At 48.0% G+C, this 24,227-nt stretch overlaps 1 protein-coding gene across 1 annotated transcript; it reads right to left on the reverse strand.

Moving 5' to 3' along the window:
- Nucleotides 1-11,241: 11,241 nt before the first annotated feature.
- COPS8 (COP9 signalosome subunit 8) lies at nucleotides 11,242-22,883 on the reverse strand. Its single transcript, XM_074189797.1, has 8 exons — nucleotides 22,696-22,883; nucleotides 22,279-22,349; nucleotides 20,823-20,871; nucleotides 19,335-19,467; nucleotides 15,894-16,001; nucleotides 14,461-14,523; nucleotides 13,052-13,093; nucleotides 11,242-11,483 (listed from the first exon to the last, which is right to left on the reverse strand). Exons 1-8 carry the CDS (start codon nucleotides 22,774-22,776, stop codon nucleotides 11,404-11,406), a joined length of 627 nt encoding a protein of 208 aa, XP_074045898.1. The 5' UTR covers nucleotides 22,777-22,883; the 3' UTR covers nucleotides 11,242-11,403.
- Nucleotides 22,884-24,227: the final 1,344 nt, after the last annotated feature.

The raw sequence follows: 24,227 nt of genomic DNA on the forward strand, positions 1-24,227 counted from the left end.
CTGTCATGTTCCCCTATTAAGCTGGCCTGATAGGGTAAAGGCAGAGTCAGAGTGCCCCGAAGGTCACTGGAACTTGGGGTGAGCTTGACCCTCTGATGTTCCTGCTCATTCCTGAAGGCAAGTTAATAGCTGACTTAGTCAGTGGAAGGGACCATAGTGCTGACTTAAGTCCAACCCCCTCAATTCACCAGTGAGGACATGGAGTCCCAGAGAGTGAACTGAAGGTCCCCTGGGTGAGTAAGGGATGAGCCCAGGTCTTGAACAGAGACCCTGAGGGCTCTCTCCACTGCATCCCCTGCCTCCATCTCCTTCCTTCCCTTGTCCTTTTGGATGCACTCAGATAATGAGGAGCAGCACGCCCTGCCCCTGGTAACAGCAGGGTGTCCTCCCAGTTTTGCTAAGACATCCCAGCCATCTTTCTTACATCTAGTTATTCCCAGAGAAGCCATCCATCTTCAAATGCCGCTTGTGAGAGCTCGCCAGACATCGGAACGCTTTCTGAGGCCAGCAACTTGGTCAGAACTCAACTGGGATGGGAAGTTCAGCAGGTTTGGCAATCCTGCAAAGCAACATTTGGGTGGGATCCACTTATCTCTGTTCTGTGGCTCCCAGGACTCCCATACCAAACCTGGTCATGGAGCTACCTTCCTTCCGGCCCTTCACCTAGCCTCCCCCCCAAGCTCCTTCTTAGGACAAGACTAAGACCTGACCAGGACCTGGGAAATAACTCAACTCAAAGAAGGCCAGAGACATTGTCTCTAGTCTATCGAGGAGAATCAATTCATCTAGAGGGAATCAACTGCTCAAAATGATCTGATAAGAGAAGAATTAGCTGATTGGCACAGATCATCAAATGAGTAACAGCATCAGTTTTCAGGCCATCAGAAAGACAAGGGATAAGGAAGGTCAGGTGTCAAGCAGATGTCTGAACTCACAGAGGAAGCTTGGTTTCAACATGGCGGAAATGAATCCAAAATCATGTGGAGTTCACCCAGATCTCTTTGGCCCCATTCTTCCACAAGCCATATTATCTAGGGGAGAGAACGACCAGAAATGGGAAAAGCTCTGATCCTGAACTGGCGGCCAAACCACACAAAGGTTTGTTTTACTTGCAATGCCAAGCAGAGGCTCAATATAAAACCAATGGAGCCAAGACATTTTTGATGGTTGATGGGAACTTAGCTAAGCCATTTCATCTTTGGAGATTTTCTGTATATTAAAATACCCAGACAATGGTGGAACAGCTGAGCACACTTTGATTTCCGCTAACATCCATGGTGCTTTCTCTGCAGGAATTAGATTTTTAAATCACATACCTCAGAGCATCTGGTGCTTTGAGGATGATTGGCCTGGTTGTACTATACTCCTGTGGATTCATGGAGTTAGAGAATCTGGACTCATTTTCCATCTCTGACACTTATTAGCTTTGCAATTAGTCTTTTTTCCTTTGGTATGGGGATAGAGGGATGAGCCTGAAGTCATGTATAGATATATGTGGAGAAGGAGGGAGGGAGGGAGGGAGGGAGGGAGGGAGAGAGAGACAGAGAGAGAGAGAGAGAGAGAGAGAGAGAAACCAGGATCTTTTTGTTGTCTCCAAATTCAGTATGAGCTATCCAAACAATGTGATAGTCAAAAAAATATAACTGTAATCTGATCTGCATCAAGACGTGTGACTGCCAGAAAACAAAGAGGTGACCACCCTTGTTTCTAACCCAATTGAGACCACAGGGTTGTCTTCAGTTCTGGGTTCCATATTTTAGGAAGGGCATTGTCAAAGTGGAGAATATCCAAAGAAAGGCATCCAATTTGTTTTTGGAAAAAAGTTACGAGTTCAATCACAATCACTCAGAGCCCCCAATTTAGAAAATTTCTTTCTTTTAGGTTTTTTTTTTTATTTTTTGCAAGACAATGGGGTTAAGTGGCTTGCCCAAGGCCACACAGCTAGGTAATTATTAAGTGTCTGAGGTCGGATTTGAACTCAGGTCCTCCTGACTCCAGGGCCAGTGCTCTATCCACTGCACCACCTAGCTACCCCTCAGAAAATTTCTAATGCATTAGACTCAGAAGGGGAATTTATTTTTCTGAGAGAATACAGCTAAATAGGGGCAGCTAGGTGACGCATTGGATAGAGCACTGGCCCTGGAGTCAGGAGGACCTGAGTTCAAATCCGACCTCAGACACTTAATAATTACCTAGCTGTGTGGCCTTGGGCAAGTCATTTAACCCCATTGCCTTGCACAAAAAGGGAAAAAAAAGAAAATGCAGCTAAAAAGTAGAGTCAGAATTGCCCCCTCCCCATATTCTGACTCTAAATTCATTATTTTTCCCTTTATGCTAGGCTGGTTCCTCTTCTCTTACCCTCAGTCTATACAGTCTCATTTAGTGACCTCATTTGTTCTTATGGGTTCAATTATCATCTCTAAGCAGGTGATTCCCAGGACTATATAGCCATCCCTTTTTCTTTCCTGAGCTCCAGTCTTGCCTAATTTACTGGCTTTTAGACATATCAAATTGAATGCCTAATGGGCACCTCAAACTCAACAAGTCCAAACAGAATACATTCCCCCCCTTTCCCAGTTACTGATGATGGCATCCCAGCTGGGTATCAACCCTGATGCCCTACTCACTCATCCCACAAATGCCAGAAATGCCAGATTTGTAATTTCTACCTTCACTTCACTCATGTACATCCTCATCTCTCCATCCACAGAGCTGCTCCCTAAATTTAACCCTAATCAATTTATGTTCAGATTATTTCAATAGCCATCTAACTGGTCTCCCTGACTCAAACATCTCCTTACTTTAATCTATCCTCCACTCATTTGCCAAGGTGATTTTTCTAAAGCATAGGAAATGTCATCCACTTGTTCAACAATTTTCCATGGTTCCCTATTACTTTCAGGATCAAATAGAAACTCCTCTGCCTGGTTTACCTGCTCAGTCTTCTTATCCATCACTTCCTTCCTTGTACTTTATTCTGCTAATATCAAATGAGACAATTAATATTTGTAACATCCCTTGGCTCTGGGACTGCCATGAATAATACTTTATTGTCCTTCCCTCCCCTTCTCTTCCCTTCCCTTCTCTCTTTCTGGATTCATTTTGGAATCTGCCTTAGGAAGGTGTCTTCCAGAGTCTTCTTTCTCTTGGCCCCACCATGGTCTTCTGCCATGGTGTCATTCTCAGAATGGCAGATTCCCATATAGAAGTCTAGCTTATTTACATAGTGCTGACCTCACTCCTGCCCTTTTTCAAAATGCATTTCTTTTCAGGAAGACAAGGGCCCTCTATAGTCCCACCCCATTTACAAATAAAATCTGGACATTCTCACAGCACTTTATTCACATTAACCCAGTGAGATTAACAGTAAATTGGAAATTGAGGAAGAGGATTGAAATTCAAACCTTATCTCTACTATTTACTATGTGTCCTTGGGTAAGTCATTTCACCACCCTGGTTCTCCATTTCCTCATTTTCAAATGAGTTGATTGCAATGACTTTCTCAGGCCCCTTCTGGTTTGAAATCTATGATTCTATTATTCCCATTGTACAGATGACAAAATAGTATGAGAGACTGAGTGAATTTTCCCCAGTTATATAGCCAGTACATTTCAGAGTTGAGATTTAAAGTTGGATATAAATAAAATGAATCCACAGTGCTTCCCCTTCTATACCACAAAGCCTTTCCAATGTCAGATATTCTGAGAGTCTAATTATCGCCTGTGTTTTCAAGCTCAATTTTTTCAAACAGTTTATGAATGCTATATTTTTATTGCATCTGGAAAAGTCCACTATCTTAGTATAGTGGCTACCTGGAAATCTGTAAGACTTTACCACTGAAGAGCAAAATACGTCAGACTCCACCAAACTGAAAAGCTCTGATCAGAGGCCTTGCGACTGAATAATCCCAAACCAGCCAAGCCAAGAATGAAGAGAGTTGTTGTAATTGGTGGTCATGCCGTCAAGTGGTGGATTCTTTGGGGACTGGGTGACCAGTGGGTCTATCACCTCACTTTAGATATTCCCTACAGAAACAAAGATCACAACTCATCCACACACCCCTTCCTGTGTCCCTTGAGCAAGATACCCACCTGATCTTCTCTGCCCTTGCTTTCCTAAAGACCCTTTGATGACCTGTATGTCAACTCTTGATTTGTTTCCTATTTTCGTCCTCCCTACACTTCTTCATTGCCTTCTTTGTACTGTTTCCAGTTCTCCAGAGGCCAGTGCCCTGTGATCTGTACCTATATGACAACTGACATCAAGAAGAGAGGCCTTTGTTTCTGCTTCTGAGGGTTATTAAGGCAATTTCATGAAGCTAACTCTGTCTTTTTTGGTACTACTCATTGATGGATAAGTTGTGGATAATAACGCAAAGACTTGAGATCCTTCAAGATGAGAACCAGGTTGGGAGGAGCTGGGCCAAATCATTCCCCAATGACCTTTAGGCACACAATTTCCTGGATTCATTCCAAAGTGGAGCCAGAAAGATGACTGAGATGGCCTAGATATCTCCTGGCCTTCCCTGACTGGGAAAAGAAGGGTTCATGTGACTATCAGAAGTCATGCCAGAGCAGATCAGCACAAGTGAAGAACAGACCACATATGCTGTTTGGAACTCAGAATTCCTGAGACTCTGGAACTGGCTGACCTCAACCGCCAGCTGAATCTGTTATTGGAATCCCACTTAGACTTTGGTGGTGGTGGTGGGGTTGTTACACAAGCCCTGATGTTCTTGGCCTCAACACATCACCATTTGAATATTCCAGAAGCTGGGAGTCACTGGGCCACTCATGGTTCATCTTGCAAAGTCCGGGTCCTTCTAGCTTACATGCATAGAAATAATCCTACTTATCTCCAAGGCAGCAGGTTAATGGAGATCATTGTGTTCTAAGGAATGAAATCTCATGGCTATTGTGAGTAAATGATATACACCTTCTCCCTCTACTATTCTTGTCTTTAAAGGGGTCATTGTGGTGGCTTGAACAGTCTCTGAAGCAATCCTACACTCCTGGGCCCATGCTGTTTGGATTAAGATGTTTACTGAGCTTTGAAGTCTTGCCTATGAGTTTCAAATGATTAAAAATAACCACAGGTAATCCTGGTTTAGTTTTCAAAAATTAGAATTTCTCCCTGGGGACCTCTGTCCCAGTGGATTTGATTTGATTTCCTCATGCTTTTAGACAAAGGCAAGTGAGTTCAGCTAGTTTAGAGCAAGATGTTTTGAACAGAACAGGAAGGATAGAGGGGATGATTTCCATCATGGGCTACAATCTTCTTGAGGGTGGGGACAGCTGTACTTTCGTCTCTTTATATCTAATGCTTGGTCTGGTACATAAAATCATAGAACGGACTTCAAAGCTACCAAGTCCAATCATTTTACAGATGGGAAAGAGACGACTTAGGACCTTTAAATTATTTGCCAGGCTCATGAAGCTATCAAGTGTCAGAGATGGGATTTGAACTCAGGTCTTCTGACACCAATGCCCTTGCCACTACAATACTACTGATTGAATTTAATCAATAGAGCAGAACAGAAGAGCTGTCAAAAGGAAAATAAAGGAGTAGGAATCACATTTTAATCAAATACAAAGGTCAAGAAAAATTTGACCGCTTACTAGACTTTTAGGGGAAAAAACTCCCCTAATGAACAGGATATGGCACCCACACATGGCAGTTCTTTGAGGAGCGCCATCTTAAAACTATATTGCTCTTCTCATGAGGTAGACCTCCTGGGAAGAAACTGATACATAATGTATCCCACAATGTAGAAAATACCATAATATTATGAGGAAGCTGTAAGGGGAACATGTTCCTCACAGGTGAGATTACCATCATAGATGATGGCTTAATTAGTAGTTGCCACCAGGCCTGTAAGGTTGCACATATCATCTCAAAGAGTTGATGATAGCCATTGGCAAGACCCAATTATCACTAACATGGCCTCCATTTGGGAGGAAATTGATGTTAGCCTGCAGGTGGGAAGGAAATGCAGGCAAGAATGGAAATCATTAAGATTTCAAATATATTTCTTCCTCCCTCAAGTCTTAGTGGAGTAACTTTCTGATTTCTATTGCATTCTTAGCCATTTCCTAATCTGAAAAGCCTCCCCCCACTGACATTTCATCATGAAGGTCAGCAAAAAATGACTTTATTTGGACAAATTTCAGGCACCATATTTCCTACTCCAAATAAAATGGCCAGTTGAATTAGTAACCCATCAATTCATTCTCCCACCTTTGCTCATAGCAGAGTTAGGAGGTATGAAGTTAATTTTATCGTGGAAATTTTAATTAATTCTATTATGAATTTCATCACATAAAGATTAATAACAGAACAATTAAAATCTTTAAAATGAGGCAAGACATGATTTATGTCTCAGTCAAGGACCTGTGATCTCATGGGTGTAGGGAATCTCCTTTAGAAATAAGATGCAAATTGTGATCATTTCTTTAGCTATAAGGAACAATTTGCGATCATTTCTTATTTAAAGTCTTAGGGAATTGTCTTAACTTCAGGCAGGGTAAATGACTTTTCCAGAATCACATTCCTTTGTAAGTATCAGCATATGGATCTGAACCCAGGTCTTCCTGATTCCAGATTCAGGAACTTGACTACTTTTTTAATCTTTTGAAAAAAATTTTCTTTTATTTAAGGCAAGAGGGTTAAAGTGACTTCCCCAAGGTCACACAGCTAGACAATTATTAAGTGCCTGAGATCACATTTGAACTCAGATCCTCCTGACTTCAGAGCCGGTGCTCTATCCACTGCACCACCTAGCTGCCTGACTACTTTTTTAAAGCAAATTTATAACTATCTTTCATTTTACATCACCTTCATTTCCCACTGTATCCAGCTCCTTTTCCCCAGAGAACTATACAAGCACATATCACTTACTATGTATTAGGAACTATATTAATTGGGAGGGGGCTTCAAATGAAAACAAGAAGAGAGGTCTTTCTTTTGAGGAGCTTACATTCTCACAACAGGAACAGAACAAAGGGGGTTTCCCCAAGCTGGACATTGGGGTCAAGTCTGGGGAATGGAGTGTGGCCGGTCTGGGACTCTCCTCAGAGTGGAGACTGGAAGGAACTCATCGATAGGAAAGGGTCCACACAGGTTGGGGAGAAGGTCCCTGGCACATCATGGCATCATCTGGAGAGTGAAGAAAGCCAAACAACCTCACTGACCAAGTCTCTGCATAAGATGGAGAAATGTGGCCACATGAGGAAGGGCTTGATTCTAATCCCATTCACCACAAGCTTATTCTACCCAAAGCCCTGTGAGAAAGGTCTTGCAGGATGCAAAAAAACCAGATGAGAATCCTCCCCATCAGGACTTCACAGCTGGGTGAGCAGACAAGATTCTCACATTGAACTGAGGAAGCCAAGCCAGAAGATGAGGAACAACCATCAAAAGCGCCCCAAGACTCTCTAAGAGGGGATCACACACTGTGGCCACGGGAAGGCTTCCTGGAGGGGGCTCCTTGAAGAACAGATATGACTTTGGTTGGCAGGTGAAAGAGGGACATTAAACCCTGGGTCAGGAACACAAAGGGTCCAAGGACCCACTTGAGGATGCTCTCATTCTTTTGGATTGGAGGCCTTCCTTAGGCTTAGAAGCCCCCTGGGAAGCAGAGACCCCCTGCTCCCTTGGAAGTCACACGGGCTGGTGTTATGGGACACAAAGGCAGCCTTTGGTGCCAATGATCGCTCTTCCACCTCACCCTGTCTTGGCTGAGCTGCTACCAAGCAAGCTTTGTCACTTGGAGGAAAGGGGTGCTGCTGCCCAATCCTCCCCCCCCCCTTCCCTAGGACCCCAGCACCTCTCCTTTCTCTGTTGTTTTGCATCACCCTTCATGTCTCTCTCCATCTCTTTCCCTTTTTCCTCTCTAGGATGTATAAATTCCTTTCTGCAAATGGATCCTGCTGAGTTTGTTGGGTTCCCAAGAGGAGGAAGAAGCAAATGGCAAGATAGCTTCTTTCTCCACTGGCCCCACAGGGTGTTATGGAGTGGAGCTGAGATGGTTTTAATGCTCTCTGGTGAGGTAAGGGAGGGCAGAGGTGGCAGTGGAGTGGGCGACTGGGCAAGAGGCCTCAAATGGACATGGAGGGGAAAGTGATGGTCAAGAAATGGGTATGGGAACCGCCATCTGGCAGGGAAGGCCTGGAGGAGGTTCTCTGGGAGAGGGAGAAGGAAAAGGAGAGGAGGTAAGAGAGGAAAGGGAGGTGGGAGACAAAAGGAACAGGGGAAAGAAGGGAGCAGGTCTTGCAGGGGCTTTCTTGGGGAAAAGGCCCTTGAATACTCCTCTGGCAGCCCTCCCAGGCTGGTCCACGATGCCATGGGGCATATCATGGGGCAGGGTGCTGAGAGGCATTGTGCTGCTTCCCCTTTCCTTGGCTGCCCCCTCCCATGGCTCTGTGGGCTGGCAGTGGAGTCATCAGGAGAGGATGGACCTGGCCTAAAACCTAGCTTGCCCCCTGGGGTTGAAGAGTCAATGGAACACAAGTTCTAGCACAAAAGAGATGAAAATATTGGAAGACACCGTGCATTTTTTTTCTTCCTCATGATTTTCCCTCCTCTTTCACAACCTAATATGGGAAGGTCATATATGATAATATTTGGACAATTTATGCCACATTTTTGCTGCTATGGAAGTGGGAAGGATGAATGTTGAAAACTACCTTTGTATTGGAAATTGTGCGTAATTGGGAAAAATATATGTATTATATAAACATTTTAAAAAACAGCCATCCTGAAAGACACCACTCATCCTAACTTCATCTTCCTTCTCATTTGTCTGGGAAGCAGCTGGTCAGCAACCTGAGAGGTAGCAAAGGCTGCCCCACCCTCCACACCCCACTCCCTCTTCAATGATCCTGGGGCTCCTCCAAAGTCCAGCCAGGCACCAACCTCCCCTTGGGTGGGGGGCTCTAGGTGACTTCATCAGTAGGCACAGAACACTAAAAGGCCCCTTTGATGGACTCAGGCAAACTAACTCACCCTATCAAAACTAAAGCTAGGAAAGAGGGAGTGTGGGTCCAACTCAAGGGTTCCTTCTCCACCCTCTACCCCCTTCTCCTCCCTGCAGCTGCCCGAGTCTGGTGGAAGCAGGTGAACAGGCCTTGCAGTCAGCCCCAAGTTCCCAAAGGTCCCTCCAGGGACAGACAACACTTAGAGCCACTTCAGACCAGAGCTGATGTTTAGTCTGTTATTTAAGGCTCACACCAACCCCCACATTAGAGGACAGAGGCTTTAGAAGGGGTCAGTGGCTTGTCCAGTCATGCAGCTGTTGTCTGGGGGCAGGATTCAAACCCTGGTCCGTGTCTCCCTGGACACCAAAGGCAGCTTTCCTTGGCTCCTTCGGCTCCCCTTTCCGAGGGCTCTTTGGCCTCCAGTGACTGCACTCCCCACCCAACTGGGCTACCAACGCTGACTACACATTTCTCTGCCCCGAACTGGACTCAAGGTGGGAACCCTGCAAACCTTCAGGAGCAACTGGACCCAAGAGTTCCAGGGAGGACAAAGGTACAAACACCAATGAAGGAAATCACACACTGGGTCTGGAGTCAGGACGACTCGGAGCTCCAAACCAGTCTAGACACTTCCCAGCTGTGGGACCCTGGGTAAGTCACTTCCTTCTACCTTTTTATTCCTTGGTAAGAGATGATAAAGTACCTTCCATCCCGAGTTGTTGAAGGATCAAATGAGAGACTAATTATCAAGTGCATAGCCCAGCTCAGAGTGCCAACTGCAAGTTGGACACATAGAAATGAGGGTTATTGTTACTGTTTGGACCATTTTTACAAGTCACCAATTTAAGACTTTTTAAAAAGTCAGACAAACAAATCTGGATTTTCTCACCCATGATCGATACTCCCTGTTTGATTAGGCCTTTTCATCCAAAGGATCAATCATTTCAAAGAAAAGATCAAATTCATCAAGTTCCTTTTCTAAAACTTGAGGGCATTTTGGCTTCCAGGAAACCACTCAAACAACCAATCCTCCCCAAAGTACCAACTTCAGATATTTAAAAAACCAAGCTGCTCCTCCTGGTCAGATCCTGTCTTAGTTTATCCTATTTAACTGGCATCTTGGGTTACAGAAGCTGCGAAATGAAAATTTCATTTGTAGTTATATCTCTGAGGATTCTTCAAAAACCAAAATATACATCCAGAGAAGCTTAGTGTAAACATATTTAATGTCACTGAAATTACATTTCCTTCAACACTTAGAAAAGCTCCAGGACTTCAGAGTTGAAATAAATATCCTATGAGATTAACTGTCACGCATGTTTAATTGACTTTTAAAATAACAGTGCACAATTCAGGACCTTTTGAAAAACAACTGAAGTTTTCAAAAAATGTACAGTAGTACAGTGCGCTGAAGGAAATCTTACTACAAATTCAGAAGCTACCAGTCTCACAAATGAATGAAACCACCCACAAAAGGCGCTTATTAAAAAAATGACCTTTGTCACCATGAAAAGGTGAAAGAAACGCTCTAGCCAGTCAATCATCAAGAATATGCAACGTTCTCTTGCTAAATAGAATCCTAATGGTAATCCAAGTTTCATCTTTCCAAACACAGAACCAACTTTAAACTCCAGAATGTCAAGAGCCCTGTTCTTGGAGTTCAATTGGATGGTCTAGATCCTCTCTGTAATACAGCTTCTTTTTAAGCAGCTTCTGGGTTGCTGTCAACCAGCCGTTTCAGCAAAGACAGGCCCAGCCCTCCTCCAGACCCAGTTCCAGGGCCCTCCTCAAGAGGCCCCCCAACAGCAGGGCCCCACATGAGTCTGAGGAGAGGGAGGGGCTTCTCTTTGGGAAGGTGGCTAAGAGGCAGCAGCATCGCTTTTGGACTCATTCCCCTTCCTTTACAGATGGCTCTGACTGAACCAGGCCCCTCCTATCCAGCATTCTCCCTCCTCCTCTGAGGATCTGTCCTCTTTTTATGGCTCCTTTCAGGGCCTCTGTCCCCGCTCGTGGCAAGTTCCTCACTGCCAGCAGTGGGTAGACGGAAAGTATCAGCAGAGAAGAGCTAAGATTGACCAGTTTGTTTAAAAAAAAAAGATAGTTGTCTTTGCCAGCCTATTGCATTTTAAATCCACTGAGGGAGACAGGTATGTTTCTCCACCAGGAATCACTACAGAATAAGACCTAGCCACATAATACTGTTGTACTCCATATTAATAAATATTGTGGGTCTAAGAAGCCGTTCAATGATGAATTCAGCACAATGTTTAAAGACCAAAAAAACTGTATCTAACATATATTTTATCCCATGTTCTAATCAAGAACATCAGGGGGTTTCATCCAACAGAACACAGTGCAAATGTTGCTTTTTCAGACTGGTTGGTATACGGGATTCCCAAGTTTGATCTCGAACAGAAAAGGTGATGAATCAGTTTTCGAGAAAAGCCACATAGTCGGTCAATCTGGCTAACTGTTGTTCATTGGGGATTGGGGGAACTGGAACAGGCTCTGTTTAGAAAAAACAAGAAAAGGAGACATAAATATGTTATAAGAGGCTATACATTCAGCTCCTGAGCCCTCAACCTCTAAAAAGACATTGCTTTGGATTAGGATTTACTTGTTTCATGGTCACTAGAAAGCTTTTGAGGGTCAAGTCAAATATCTAAGAACAAGGTATCCATTTTTTCTTTAGATTGTGATTTAGCAAATAATAAATAAGAAAAGGTCTGGGTTGTTGGGTGTCAAAAATATTTCTTTTTAATTTCCCTTTCAATGAATAAGAGAAGGGACAACTAGGTGGTGCAGTGGATAGTGCACCAGCCCTGAAGTCAGGAGGACCTGAGTTCAAATAGGGCCTCAGACACTTAATAATTGCCTAGCTGTGTGACCTTGGGCAAGTCACTTAACCCCACTGCCTTGGGCGGGGGGAGGACAATGAACAAGAGAAAAATCCAGGAGAAAAAATTGAAGGTCATAAAGGACAGCTACTTGGTTACTTCTGGACAATCCAAGAAGTCTCAGAAAGCCCTGAACTGGCCTCAAAAGAAGCCAGCTGGGAGGTCAGCCTATCCTTTGATACTTTGGAATTTCAATGCAAACAGGAGGTTAACACACAAGGGGGCAGAGCAAGGCCCCTCAAGGCACTGAAGCCTCATGCCCACCCTGCACCCTCACCAACCTAAGTCAAAGTGATCTACTACTATGTCAAAGCCCACAACCTTTAAAAATCAGTCACTGTTCCATTAGGGAGGGTCCTGGTCCCCACAGTTACCCTGTTGAACTATCATATCAGACCAGGATTCTTTAAGAAAACAACTGGAACCTTCATCTGCCTTAATTCAGGACCCCATGGTCACAAAGCACACCCTCATAAGGTCGGACAAGTCAGTCCCAAGTGGAGAACAGGAACCCCAGGCCATCTAATGACAACCAGGAACAGGACTGTAATATTTCATAATGGAAACAAAAAGCTAACATTAAGTCTGTCTTCTAGCTGAGACTACAGTTAACATATGGGGCAGCTTGATAGCACAATGGATCAAGCACTGGGCTTGAAGTCAGTATGTTTTTGTTTGTCCTTCAAGCATGTGAATTGGATTTGGGTTGGGGTGGGGAACTAAAGCCCCCAGCCTCACTTTCTCCTCCAGGGTATCAGGGTTTGGTAGCCAGAGATAAATCAGGGCAACTAAAGCAGGCTCTGAATGCACAGACTTGCTCAAGGGTACACAGAAAGTATCAAGTGTGCCAGGTGGGATTCAAACTCAAATTCTCCTGACTCCAAGGCCAATGGTCTGTCCACTGCACTACCAAGCTGCCCCATCTGGTCTCAGACACTGGCTGTGTGACCCTGGGCAAATGACTTAATCCTATTTGCCTCCGTTTCCTCATCTATAAAATGAACTAGAAAAAAAAAATGACAAGCCACTCCAGTATCTTGCCATGAAAACCCCCAAAAAAGTCATCAAGTCAGACATGACTGAAAACAACTGAACAAAAAGAAAAGGAAATCCAAGAAAATTCTTTAAAAATTCAATGTTTCTTGAGCATATTAGAGTAAATCCATGGAAACTACCAACCTGATAGAGGAATAAATCTGTTAAAGGAAACATCCAGGGAACCTGCAGGTAAGAAAAGTCAAAGCACTTGTTACAATGTTTTTCATACAAACTTATAAATGCATAAAACATAAGGCTTTTGTCAACTGATCAAAAGCCTTTAATGAATATCCACAACAGGCAGAAAGGCCAGGAAGGCCTGAGCCAGGTTCCAGGCCTCAAGCTAGGACTCTGCCTCCATAGCCTGTGTCCATGAGCTTTGTGGGCCAGAGGCGCCACCCAGATGACTTGAGTCGAGTTTAGTCTAATAGAGTGATGTGGCACATCTAGGAAAATCTTCAGCATCTTGTCAAGCCAAGGGGTGACTTCACATCCAACTCGTAAAGGGTCATTCTGAACCAAAGGGCCAGACTTGACATTTCTTCTTACTCAGTTTGGCCCCATGTTTCAGTACTCTCTGCGTCATCTGTACATTCAACACATGCCATCAAGACCTTTATCTAAATTGTGAATGTCAACCAGCCCAGGGCCAAGCTCTGGGACCAAGGCACTTTCCCTTCCAAGGCAACAGATTCCCTAATGAGCACTCAGAGGAAAGACAGAATGCTCAAGCCTATCAATCCCAAAATTTGTCTAAACTTTGCTCATTCTTGTTAGTTTCTTCTCATTTACTGAAAAAAATCCTTGTTTGCTCAAAAACCCAGTAGTTTCCACTGAGAGTTTAAGGCCTTTCCCCATTTAGGATACAAACTTTAAACAAGAGAGAGGACCAACTAAGTATTGGATATCTGATGTCACCCCCCCCCCCCCCCCCCCGGCCATGGATACCAATATCCTCTGAGTTGTGAACATCTTGCACAGAGAGAAACAATGTTTTTGTCATAAACAGCTCACACCGATGCTCCAAAGTTGCATTTTCTCTTTCACTTCCTCTGCCTATGGGCTCTGTTCTGTCAACCACCCAAGGACAGGATCCATTTTTTTTTATCCAGTTCCTTCAGAAGCATCACGAAACACAGGGAGGGAGGGAAGGGCATTGTCCTCCTGAAGCCTGGACAGCATTCTGCCTGTGCCCCATCCCCACTGAGCCTGAAGATTCCCACATCTGGAACCCCTCACCTCTACTCTGAAGACAATTTTCATCTGCTCTGATAGTTGACCACCCTCAGGATCTCTGAGCTCCCAAGGGCAGAACCACTGTGCCTCCTCTTGTCTCCTAAGTTGGGGGAATCCAATCCAATTTCTCATGGAAAGGAAAGGCAACTTTCAAAAAGTGACAAAGATTATAGGAGTTCTAATTCCTGCCTCTGAATCATGCGTTTTAAAACCTTGACTTGAATCCCGTCCATTTTGTGAGCAGGACCGCCCTGGGACATCTTTGGATTGTAATGGAGGCCAAGGCTGGGCCATGGAGCTGCAGCGCCACCTACCGGGCTTCTTGGGCATCACCATCCTCGTGGTGGAGTCAGCTTGCCATCCTTGTTCTAAGACACCTAGGACAAAGCATGGAAAAGTTAGAATGATATGACCACTGGGTGGACAGAGAAGGACCAGGTCGCAAGGACCCTGGTCAGGACGGAGGGAAACCCGCTCTAGAACCAGTCCTCAAATATTTATCATCAAATCCTACCCGAGGTCCTCACTGACACCTGAAATAGGGGGAATGAATTCTGTGATTCTCTGCAATTTTATCTGCTTTTGTCAGAGGTGTTTTTCAGAATATTCACTGTGAAAGATGCCTGGTCTTGCAGAAATACTTCTTTTAGAAATAATAAAAATTACAAAATGGTCTATTGAGGAGCTCATTTCATCCTCAGAATCACTCACAGGTAAATGATTATTATCATCCCTATTTTTACAGAAAACTGTTCTTTTTTAAACAGAATTATCTTTACAGAATATAGGAAAACTGAGGCCCAGAGATTAAGTCATTTGTAAGGTCCACCAAGTATGTGAGACAGAATTTGAACTCAGGGCTTCTTGATTCCAAGAGTCTCTCTGATTCTGTTGAAACATTCATTTGAGTCTAATTTTTATCTATCACTCACAAATAACTTTTTCTAGAGGCTAGGAATCAAAATTATAGAAACAGGTTAAATACAGAAGTGAAACCAGAGCAGAACTGATGAGACACCTTAAAGGATGTGATTATCTCAGCAAGCCTACATTATAGCAAAACGATTCCTTCCCGTTAACTTATATTGGGTTTTTTTTAAACACCAAAGATGATATGACTTGAAATTGTAAGCCCTGAAATGAATGTTTCTTTTTTTAAAGGGAAAAAAAAACCAAACTGAATACTTGGGGGAAAAAAAGTGGGTTCTTGGGATTCAAGGACCCCATCTCAGATAGGAAGCTGCAATGTTTAAGCTTCTCATGAGGAAGAGAAAGGCAGTCACCCCGAATGCAGGGAGGGCTCCCCTACAATTCTGGCCTTGCCCACTCAGTGGCTTTGCCTGGGCTTCGGGTCAGAGGCTCACTGCCCCCAGGCCTAGTCATGCTTCATTTCTTATGAACCATGTCAGCCCTTCTCTTGGAAGAAGGAAGAAGAGGAGGGAAAAAAACCATGTAGTCAGAATGGGAGGAGGGAAAGGTGGGTTCAGATATGTTGAAGTCAGAGGGGAAAAATAGTAGCAAAAAGGTTGGCATGAAGGTAAGAGGGGAGGACATGAGTAAGAGGAGGCTGGGGGAGAGGAGGACATGGGTAAGATGGGTCTGGGGGGAGGGGGCGATACAGTAAGATGAGGCTGGGGGGGGGGGGGGGGGAACGACACAGATAAGTCTGGCTTCCTAAGGTCCAGGGCCTCTTTTGTTTTTCCTGATCAAGAGGCCTAAACAACCTGAGGACAGTGAGCCAAGCTACCTTTCACAGCTTCTTCTACAGGAAGTCCAACAAATGCTGCAAAATCATCGGCGATGATCGAGGTGTAGGCCTGAGAAACCAGGGAGAAGGCTCTTCTTCTTGTGGCATCTGGTGAATGAACAAAGAACAGTCATCATCTGGCCTCCCACTACTTTCCCTGGCAAGACAGGGAAACAAGAGGGAGAGATCTTCAAGCACATCCACCCCCCTCCCCCATTCCTCAGGGTCCACGGGGCTATGTGCTTATGGGTAAGTTTTAAACATGGCATCTCTCTTGAAGATTTACAGCATTAGATCATAAAAAAGCTAACTTGGAAAGAAAGAAGTATTTTACACAAAGATGCATTTGGTTAACTTAACATGGACCCTGTACAATCATTCAGAAGGCCAGGGTCCCACTCAGGCACTGAGTCCCCCAGCCCCTGGGCAGTCAGAGCCACAGAAATCACCGGCGGCTTTCTTAGCTGCCCCCTCCAGTTCAGTGGTCAGCCCTGGTATGTCTTGGAAGGGAGTTAGCTCCTTCTGATGCCACTGCCCAATGTGGGGGGTAAGCCCCGGCTCTGCCCGTTGAGGAGAAGCGGCCTGGGGAGGCCTGAGGGATGTTTCACTGGTCATCAGTGCCAGGCTGGGTGACAAGGGCCTCAGTCCCATTTGGCCCCCTGATGCAGACCTGGAAGGGGCAGTATCAGCCCAGCGGGCTGGTCCTCAGGAGGTAAAAACAACTTTGCCCAGGGATCAATGGGGGAGGGGGTGTGAACTGCTGGGTAAAGGGAATCACCCAAAGGTAAAACAGCAGCTGAGGTGATTCTACAATTGTGATGGAAGCCCTAAGAGAGGCCCCCATCTACCTGATGACTGGAGACCAGAATTAGCTGGAGAGGTTGGTTGGCTCGGAATGCCCTCCCCCTGCACCCTGAAACAAAGGCCCAGGTTTTAGGACCTTTTCTTAGAGCTGGGTCATGGCTGAGGGACAAAGAAGGGATTGTGGAGGAGTGAAGGGAAGACATCACAAACAAGTCCAGGAAGTGCAGGAACCCAGAGGATGGGCAGCGATGGACAAGTGGTCGACATGCATGGTGCCAAGAGAGAAGGGCAGCTAGAGCCCAGGCTCTGATCTGCATCCCAGCGGAGGGCAGCCACAGCCTGTTGTTGGCTCCAGGGGAGGCAGTAAGGAGTTCCTGTGGGAGGGGGCACTTGAGGTGGATCTGGAGGGAGCTCACAATTCCACAAGACCAAGATGAGGAGAGGGAGCCCTCTAGACAGAGGGTACAGTGAGGAGGGCCAGAGGATCTCTGGAACAATGGTAAGATCAAGTGGGCTAAGAAGTGGGGTGCACAGGGGGCACACTGAGAAGGGCTCTACAAGGCAGAGGATAATGGAGAGGGGTGGCTGTGTGAGCCCCAAACATCCTACACATTCTGACCAATCAGGAGCAAGGGTTTTCCAAGAGGGGGCACCCTTCTCTCACTGACAGAAGCAGGTCCAGTTTGTCCCCAAGGACAGGAGGCAAGGGGCCGCCACCCTTTACCAAACCAAAGTCCCCCATCCAGCTGGCGTTCTGAGGCTCAGAGCTGGGTCGAGGCCTCTGTCCCCCACTTCCCACTGAAGAGATGTCTGATGGTCTCTCACACTGGGCTCCCCCAGGCCTTCCTACTCTTCCTCTCAGAAGCCAGGGCATCCTGGCCTCTGCCACACCTGGAACATTCCCTACTCCCCTCCTTGGATTACTCCAATGGAACAGGAGCTTCCTGAGGGCAGGTCAGCTTCAGCCTTGGCTGTCAGCAGCAGCCTCCTTGTCCTTCCTGTCTCAAGAGCTCCTTCCATGTGACACTGGCACCACCCTTGCCCTGGCTCCCGGGCTCTCCTAACATTCTGGACAACAACCACCAGTCAGTTCTCCCTAATTTTAAAAGAAAGCCCAGCCAGGCTGGTGACCCCCTTTCTGATTCCTCTCAACTTTCATACTCCCCCTGATTAGATAGCTTTCAGAGCTCACTGCAGTGTCATCCCATGGATTGGGGGAGATCTCCAAGGCCCTCCTGGATCTTCTGGGCAGGGTTTTTGGGGTAAACAGGGACAAGATTCTCAAGAGAAGGAATCGATGTTTGCATTCAAGGATCCGGCCTGTAATACATTTTGGGGTCCAGGCTCATGGTTTTGTGGGTCTGTAGGAGCTCCTGCAAAATGAAACCTGCTCTGTCTCAGTGTTTCCTAGTTTCTTGGGAACATGGAAAGGGCCAAGTGACCTGGAAAAACGAGTGATAGCAATACCAATAAGAGAAAAAGAGCAATTTGGAGAAGAAAGATGGCTGGAGTTTAGCTTTAGACACATCACATGGAAGGGTCAAACAGGACCCCAGAGTAGATGAGCCAGGGGCAGCTGGAAGCACAACACTGGCACTTGGGGTAAAGAGAGAGACTGTCCAAGAGGCCTGGTGTGCCCACCTCTGGAGGGCAGGAAGGCCTGGCTGCCCAAGGTGCCCAGCAGAGAGACACCCGCACGCAATGAACAACATCTATGGGATGAGAAACCAGACATGGGCACAGGAGTGGGGTCCCATGGAATGGAGTGACTGAAGAGATTATGTGACTGTGGGGGCTAATATCAGTCCTCCACTTTTTCCTTACAATCAAGTCAATAGAATGCTCTGACCCAGGCCAGCTTGGAGACCTTGGGCTAATCACTGATTGGCACCATGGGTGTTTCTAAGCTTGCTTTTCTGGCAAAATAGTCCTGGTTCTAAAAAAGACCGACAAGTTTGAATTTCTTTCTTTTTTTTTTTGGCAAGGCAATGGGGTTAAGTGACTTGCCCAAGGTCACATCGCTAAATAAGCATTAATTGTCTGAGGCCAAATTTGAATTCAGGTCCTCCTGACTCTAGGGCAGGTTTTCTATCCACTGCACCACCTAGCTGCCCCAAGTTTGAATTTCTTTAACAATTCTTTGGTCCTCAAAGTCTGGGCAGTGCCAGATTCTCTTCAAGTAAACAACAAAACAACAGAACTACTTCAAGAAGATTTCAATCCAAGGGATGCTAGAGAGCCAATGCAGGTCCCGGGGGCCAACCTCAGGGCTGCTGCTCATACTGTAGAGGATCTCAGATTAATACGGGGTCATGATCCAAGGTCATGAAATTTTGAAAACCATCTTTTTCATTTAAAAAAAAATTCGATTTTCCACTCATACTACTGATCTACCTAAAGTTTAAAAAACATAGGGAGGGAAGTGAATGTGCATTTGAGTCTTCAGCAAAAACCAGATCCTACTGGGGGCAGCTAGATGGCAGTGGATAGAACACCGGCCCTGGAGTCAGGAGGACCTGGGTTCAAATGCGGCCTCAGACACTTAATAATGAGCTAGCTGTGTGGCCTTGGGCAAGCCACTTAACCTCATTGCCTTAAATTTAAATATAAAGCAACAAAAAAGAAACTAGGTCCTACCTCTTAGGGCTTCCATGATGGGCTGGATGGTCTCTGACCACTGGTGTGAGCTGATGGTTGTGTAGATCCCTGGGAAATCCCTCTGCCAGATTCTCTGTCCTACTGACCAGATTCCACCAAGCTCAGAATTTGCCTGGAACAAACAGAGAACCTTCACTACACTTCAACACCCCACAATGAACCCTGGATTCAGAGAGAACACAAACAATGAACAAATGTCAGTATAAAAAGCAGTGGGCATCAATTGCTGCAGGCTGATCCATGGGCTCAGACAGAACCAGGGGCCATGGCACCAAGGATCCCCCCAGGCCACATGCTGACTTACTTTTAAACAGCTTTCCTGTTTAATTCTATTTTTATATCTTTGGCCAACTATTTCCCAATGACATTTTAACCAGGTTTGGGCCACACCTGGGAGTGTGCTTTTCTAGTTCAAAATCAACGAGAAGTATCTGAAATTCCAAACGATCCAGCCTCAGGACTGCCGAACTGTGGCTCTCATTAAGAGTATTTCAAAACCAAAGATTAATGTAGGAGTACAAAGCCTCCTACTAAAAAACCCAAAGGCTGCCTGCTCCATTTCAAGATAGACCCTTAGGAGGAAAGCCAGGAGGAGAGACCCTGAGCATTTACTACACTGATATAGAAGTTAGCAAAAAAAAAAAAAATTATAGATATTTTCTAATTTCAAAATTTCCTTTCTCACTCTTAGGAGCTGGGAGTTGGCTAACAACCCACCCTCAGTTGGTGGTCATCAGAACAGCTGAGCAGCATGTGCTGACTTCTTCCACGTCATTCTAGAAAGCCCTTTGTCAAACTTCAAAAGATCCATGAAGCACTTCTTCCATGTCATTCTAGAAAGCCCTTTGTCAAACTTCAAAAGATCCATGAAGCCGTTGGCGTTCCCCATGGGGAAGCTGGCAAAAGTCCAGGGTCTGTGTTCCCCCTCCCCCACAGATCTTCTGGGGATGAGCTCACCAGAACACAGCCAGGCCGGCCCTCCACTGTCAGAGTGTGCCAAGACTATCAAAGTCTTTCTAGCTTCTAGGAGAAGCAGCAAGCCCAGCCCATCCAAGTACTCCTTGGCCTGGAGGGCCCCCCCCAAGCCTTCTGAGTCTGGGATTGCCAAGCCAGGCCGGCCTGGGCTGACACAATTTAGGAGTATGGGCAATGTCTGTGGGCAGCCATGAGGGTATCAGGCAGTGACAGCATATGGTAAAAAGGTTTTGAGAACCAGACTCTCCCTAGCTCTGCCTTGTGTAACTGAGCTCATGGCAGGGCTTTAAGATATATGAAAGAGTGAAACTGTGTCAGTGGGCGCTGAACAAGAGCCCACTCTTCTCAAGCACAAGGTGAAGTGGAGTTTTCATATGGGAGGAAGGGAAGGAAGGACCAGGCTTCATCCCGGCCCCACCCGGCCCTTTTACAAATGGATTTTAAGCACAATAATGTCACAGAGGAGTCAAGACATACAAGGAGCTGACTTACCGATTTTATAGCAGGAGGGATTCTCTTCCAAAGATATCGGGCATTATTCCTAATTTATATATTACAAATATATATCCCCAAAGGAAAAAACAACAATTAACATTTGCTTCATTAGGTAAATATCCTAGTGCTACAGAATGGTTTTTAAAAACATTTAAATCCCCCAGCTCTAGAATCCATTCTCTGGGGGCAGCAGGACCAGACTCCTGGCCTGGCAGAGGATGGTCCAAGCACTAGCCTGGGTTTACCTCATCTAAGGCAGGTCCCAAGCAATCCTGAGCAACAGGCCCTGCCGAAGTTCCTTCAAGAACAAATGAAAGGGAACCTGAGGACTTCTCAAGGGGCTTTGTGGCAGGCTAAGTGTAAGAGTGGAAATTCTGGTTCTAGCTTCTGACCATATTGGGGGGAAGGAGGAGGGTTTGTCTTTCTTATCAGTGTCAGAACCTAACTCTAACCAGAAGGGGGGCTTAATGAACTTCAAACCCAAGCGTCTCTCTCAAGATGAAGGCAGGCCCTTTAAAAAGGCAGATGGAAGGAAACCAACCTCCTAGCCAGAATCTTATCTTAAATACACTCTGAGAACATTTTCACTTTGATTTTCTCTTGAGTCATGACCCTGAGGTCCACAAAGCCTCAGCACTTGGACAAAGACGCACAGAGTGTGATGACACAATGCCCCCATGCATCCAGACACAGCCACACACGGACACACATAGACACATACAGCCACACACACACACACAGACATACAGCCAAGGCAAACACACATAGACACATACAGCCACACATGGACACATACAGCCACACATGGACACATACAGCCACAGGCAAACACACATAGACACATACAGCCACACATGGACACATACAGCCACACACACACACACACACACACACACACACACACACAGTCACTCAGACACACAGACTCACAGAGGTGGAAGGGAGCAGACTGCACAGGAGCCTGTCCGGCCGACTCAGGGAGAGCTCCGGAAGCTGGAGCCACTCAGGGGATGCCCAGAGAGGATTTAAAGTCCTGGGCCAAACGAGGGCATCAAAGCCACAGGCCCCATGCTGACCTAGAGGACCCCGACCAACGGATCTAGGGCGGATCGCCTGTGGCTTTCTTTGGCCGAACGCCTCCTGAGCCCACTGTAATCTGGCTCGGGTGCCACAGGGTCCCCAGGGCGGTGTCCAGTAAAGCGGGGCCCTTTGACCGGGATGCTCGGACGTGGCTGCCACCACCGGGGCCTGCCTTCCTCTGGGGCGGCGGCTCGCCCGGGTCCGGCTACAAAGGCCAGCGGGCATCTCCCTCGGCTTCCACCCGGGCCCTCACCTGGCTTCTACCTAAGTGTTGGATCCCTGGCACAGGGTGGGGGAGGGGCGCCCCGAGGGGCCCATGGCCCCGAGGCGCCTGGTCTGGCCCCGACCTAAGAAGCCCCCCGCCCCGGCTCACATGTCGTTGTGCAGCAGGTACAGTGCCAGCAGCTGCCCGTACACGGGGGGCGTGGCGATTCCGCCGGGGGCCTAGGAGACAGGGCACAGGTGAGGCGCAGGTGAGGCGCAGGTGAGGCTCTGCGGACGCTCCTCTTCCACCAGGCGCGGCGGCGCGGGCGTGGACGCGGGGCGGGGGGCGGGGGCGCCCCCGGGGGCCCACAGTGGGGTCGGCCTCCTCCCCTCCCCCACGCCCACGGCTGAACTGGCGCCTCCGCCCGGGCCCCTCGGGGCGGCCTTGGCCTTGACCTCCAGTGGCGGAAGCAGAGGGGCCAGGCGGGCGGGGGCGCCCGGGGATCTCGGGGTGTCTGGTGGGCCGCCCCCCAACACGCCCCCCGGGCCCGGGGCCCCTCCCCCCGCCCCCCCGGGCCGCCGCTACCTCGAGCTCCTGGTTCTCGCACTGCTCCAGCAGCTTCTTGAAGCTGAAGGCGGCGTTGTCCGCCATCACCGCCACGGGCATCTTCCCCCCCGCGCGGGGCCTGGGCCTCCGCCGCCGCCGCCGCCGCCTCAGGCCGGGCCCCCGAGCTCGCCGCGGGCCGCCGACCCCGGGCTCCCTCAGGCGGCGTCGCGCCGACGATGACGCGCTCCCCGCGCCCGCCCTTCCGGGGACACGCCCCCCGACTTCCGGCTGCTCTGCCTCGCGGGGCCGGCTTCCGGCTTCCCGCTTCCGGCTTCCTCCTCGAGGCCCCGCCCAGCGGCCGCTCCGCCCCGACGTCTCGATGCTCCGGAGGCCTCACCGGGGCGGGCCGGGGGCGGGGCCGGGCGGGGCCGGGGGCGGGCCGGGGGCGGGGCCTCCTCCTCGGTGCCCCCTGGGCCCGGGCGGCGGTGCGGCCCCCCGGGGACCCTGCTGAGGGGGACCGTTACCCCTAGAGCCCAGGAGAGCGGTCCGGTGCGGCCGCGCCGAGCCCCCCGGCCCCCGGCCCCCGGCCCGCCTGGCCTGGCCCCGCAGCCCCCTCGTCCGGCCCAGCTACCGGAGGCCCCCACGGCCCGGGCTGCGAACGCGCGGGGCCCGGCCTCTCCTCCGGCCGCGCCTGGGGGTCCCGGGTGGTCTGGGGCCGGGGCGCCCCCGGGACTGCCCACACAACGGCGCCTGGCAAAGGCTGCTGAATAGCCGCGGTGCTGGCCAGGGCACTGGGCACCGGGCACCCTGGAGCCCAGGACATTTGGGTGGGGGGTTTTGCAAGCCGGCGGGGCCAAGTGACTTGCCCAGGGCCGCTCGGCTAAGTCATCGTGAAGTGTCCGAGGCCGGATTTGAACTCGGGTCCTCCGACTGCAGGCGGGTGATCCGCCCGGCAGGCACATGCGGGAGAACGCTGCCCCCTTGCCAGGTCTGAGGTGTGCCGGCCCTCCCCGACCCCGGGCCAGCGCTGCCATTTTGCAGAAGGAAAGGAGGCCCATCCGGCACAACCGGCCACAGAGACAGGAGGCCGGACAAGACACCTCCGGTGTGCCCCAAGCAACACCAGTGATTTCATTTACCAGAAAAGCAGAATTAATTTTCAGAAAACAACCCTCCCTCCTGAGAAGACTATGAACCCTTTTTGTAGAAAAATGTTAAGTTTGCATTTTAAAAATCAGTTGCAAATCATCTTTTGGCAGCCTGTGAACATAACTCCAAAGGGGTTGACAAACTTGTTCTTTCGGAAGGATGCTGAGAGCAGTAAATCCATCCCTTCGAGGGAGAAGGTCTGGGGCCTAAGAAAAGCGTCAATGATCATCATTTAATCAAAAAGTGTTTATTAAGCACATGCTCCTGTCTGCTAATTCCTTCTCTGCCTTCTGCAGTGGATTTCCCACTCTCTCAGAGCTTGGAAGTGGAGGGAGCAGCCACTCCCAGACTCTCCTCTCTTCCCTCTTCACTTGGGGGTCCCATCAGCTTCCATGGTCAGTGACGGTCTTTCTACAGAGGAC

The sequence above is a fragment of the Macrotis lagotis genome, chromosome 5 (genome assembly GCF_037893015.1).
Source record: "Macrotis lagotis isolate mMagLag1 chromosome 5, bilby.v1.9.chrom.fasta, whole genome shotgun sequence".
NCBI classification, from domain to species: Eukaryota; Metazoa; Chordata; class Mammalia; order Peramelemorphia; family Peramelidae; genus Macrotis; species Macrotis lagotis.